Genomic DNA, 3341 nt, shown 5'->3' on the forward strand with positions numbered 1-3341 from the left:
CTAGAGTCCAACAGGACATGGCCTTGTTATGGCTATGGTGGCTCCAGCCTTAGCCAACAGACACTCATCCCAGGGTTGTCTCTGTTGCTGCTATTCACATTTTATGTTGCTATAGAGGGAAGAAGAAAACACATATTCTTCATGTACGTATAGGTATATATACAACCCTTAGATGAAATCATAAATAACAGTGGAGACAAGAGTCTTCAAACGCAGTGAGAAAATAAATTAATTTATTCCCTGGTTCTTTAGTACATAGCATTCTACTCCAAGTGGCCAGCTGAAGCAATGAGGTATAAAGGAAAGTATTCCCGACTGACTTATCTAGCATCTTCATACAGAACCGGGAGATGAGAATGTATGCCACACATTCTTCTCAGAAGTCAATATCCAGGAGGCCCCCTGCACTATGCACTGTGTCCTCTGAGCAGTAGGAGATAAGGCTCAGAGGGCACTTCCAGGTAGGTGCACATTGTAAAGTCATCATGACTGAGACTGACATGATCTATGTCAGTCTCAGTCTGTCACCACAGAATTTATGGCAGAAGGAGCTAAGGGACCACCATCATCTTCCTTCACCATCCTTCTTAAAGGCGTGTGTGATCTTCCAGGGAACTTCTATCTCTGTCTCTTTCTGGAAGCGCCTCAACTGGTTCAATGGTTTTCGAAAGTCCTGAATTGCAGTGGGCCCTTGCAAGGGAGTAATCATTTCTTTTTAAATCTACAAAGAAAGCAAGATAGTTTTAGTAAATGACTTAGAACACTATGACTCATGCAGGTGGACTGAACTTCATGCTTAGTCAATGAGTTCAGGGAGTCTCTGCTCCCCCAGGCCTTGGGCATATGGATTTCAAACTCTCAACCATATCTAAACCCAGGCTCTCTTGTATCCCATGACTACATGAAACTCTAACTCCATATGCTGTCACTATGTGTGCCACAAGCCACCACCTAGTGGGGAGAGAAGATGTGACTGGCCCAAGTTAAATGAGATCCAGTAAGAAATGGGAACCTTAGGAAGGATCAGAGGGATGGGTTGAAACGGTGGCAAGAAGGCTCCCCTCAGCTCTATGGCTACCTACAAAAGTTTCACCATCTGAAGATCACATCAGATGTTTCCTAAGCCCTGCCTCTTCTGTTTACAAAGGAAAGTTGAAGAAAATGGCAAACGGGATAAGCTTTGGGAGGACTGACTATAGGAAAAATAGCATCAAATGTTACATGCATTCTTTGTGCTGTGATTCACAAGCAGATTTCAGCCTGCAATTGTGAAAGGATTCAGACATTCACCAGCTCCTGTGCCTCCCTGACTTAGAGTTCTGATGGGCCTTAGCCCAGCCCTAACCCCTTCCTGGGTCCCTGATGACCCGCCCAGAGGACACAGTGCTGTGCACTGACCTCTTTGCCCATTCACTGTGAATTCACATCATGGGCAGTTATGAGAGTACAGCTTTCTTCTTCTTCGCTCCCTTAATTCTTTAGCCTTGAGCTAACAGGGCTCCTGGGCTACACACTGTGGGTGATGGTGTTAGGGAACCCAGGATATCACTCAGGGTGAGAGCGTGTAGCTGGGGGTGATGTCTGAAGCCCTGAGCTCAAACTCTGGTACCAGGAGGAAAAATTCATATTTTATTGGTCTACTTTTTAATGTTAAATGGTGATTTTTTTCTAGATTAAAAAAACTAACACGCCGGGCAGTGGTGGTGCACGCCTTTAATCCTAGCACTTGGGAGGCAGAGGCAGGCGGGTTTCTGAGTTCGAGGCCAGCCTGGTCTACAGAGTGAGTTCCAGGACAGCCCGGGCTATAAAGAGAAACCCTGTCTCGAAAAATTTAAAAAAAAAACCCTAATACATATGTATTTTAATATATATTTAATAATATGATCAACATTTATTAAGCATATACATAAACTAAATCTTCACCCCAACTTTGTGACAGATACAATTATCTCTTGCTTACAGATGAAGATGTTAAAGGCCAAAGCCTTATAACCCGTGGAAAGCAGAACATGACTCTACCTGGGTCAAAATTCCAGGTTCCTATGCATTGTCTTAACCTGCCTCTGCCTTAAAAAAGAAAATAAAACATAAAAACTAAAAGGTGTTTCTCATTCTGTTCTCCAAACTAAACATCTTTACTTAATTACCAATAATATGAAAGAGGGTATTTCATTACTTCCATTTCAATATTAATTTTTAAAACTAAGATTTCAGACACCAGAGGGAGAGAGAGAGAGACAGAAACAGAGAGAGACAGAGAGAGACAGAGAGAGACAGAGAGAGACAAACAGACAGACAGACAGACAGACAGAGACAAAGACAGACAGAGACAGAGAGAGACAGAGAGAGACAGAGAGGGACAGAGAGAATGAGAGAATCTGGATGGGTCCTTTAGAAATTCTTGTGGTTTGTAAATTTAAAAATTATTCAAAAATAAAGAAGATAAATGTTTGAGTGAGTAGGCCAGATGAGAGAATGTTAAAAGGAATAAACTTGGTTTTATCCTCAGGAGGGAAAAAAAAAAACTATGTGGTAAGATGGCCCAGCAGGTAAAAGTGCCCGATGCCAAGCTCCATGACCAGAGTTCAATCCCCAGAATCAACATGATGGAGGAAGAAAAGGGACAATGGCTCCCAGCCTTCCATGGCATGCCTACATGGAAACATGAACCCTACATCATACTCAACAATTAACTAGACCCAATGATTGAAAGCAATGAGTAATGTCTCGAGTCTCCCTGGCCCTGAGATGATCAGATATAGTCCTGTGTCTTTGAGAACAGAAGCTGCCCTGTCCAAGCTACAGGTGAGTAATGCCTAAGGATGATGATTCCTGAGTGGATTCCAGGCTGCAACTGTGGGATGATTCAGATATTCACCAGATCCTGCCTCCCATGCCTAGAGTTCTGATATCCCTCAGCCCAGCCCCAACCCCTGCCTGGGTTCCTGATGACCAATGCAGAACACAGGAGTCGTAAGGTGATCTCTTTAGCCATCAGCTATGAGCTCACACCATGAGCAGCTAGGATAGTACAGCCTCCCCCTTTGCTTCTTTGGCTTTCCTCTTCTACGTCTGCCACTGCATGAGGACACACTCTGTTTTCACTGATGGAGGAAAAAAGAACCAGAGGCCTAACTCTAATCCCTTTCCTTTGCTTAGTCTTGCCCACAAAAGCTTCCGTCAGCTCCAACAGAATTAAAAATTGCCCAGTTTTGTTATGGAAGTACATGTGGCTTATAGTGGAGGATAATTTTTTTCTAATTTCTAGTTCAGGGTATGACTTTTGAGAGAGAGAGAGAGAGAGAGAGAGAGAGAGAGAGAGAGAGAGAGAGAGAGAGAGA

At 43.4% G+C, this 3341-nt stretch overlaps 1 protein-coding gene across 1 annotated transcript in view; it reads right to left on the minus strand.

Annotated features, from left to right (window-relative positions):
* Positions 1-205: 205 nt before the first annotated feature.
* Trpm6 (transient receptor potential cation channel subfamily M member 6) overlaps positions 206-3341 on the minus strand; it is a 135873-nt gene continuing 132737 nt past the window's right edge. Inside the window, exon 39 of the mRNA XM_028770157.1 lies at positions 206-721. Within this exon, the coding sequence (XP_028625990.1) occupies positions 588-721 (134 nt within the window). The 3' untranslated portion in view covers positions 206-587. The remainder of the gene's footprint in view (positions 722-3341) is intronic.

This window comes from Grammomys surdaster, unplaced genomic scaffold (genome assembly GCF_004785775.1).
Source record: "Grammomys surdaster isolate TR1022 unplaced genomic scaffold, NIH_TR_1.0 198, whole genome shotgun sequence".
Taxonomy (NCBI): domain Eukaryota; kingdom Metazoa; phylum Chordata; class Mammalia; order Rodentia; family Muridae; genus Grammomys; species Grammomys surdaster.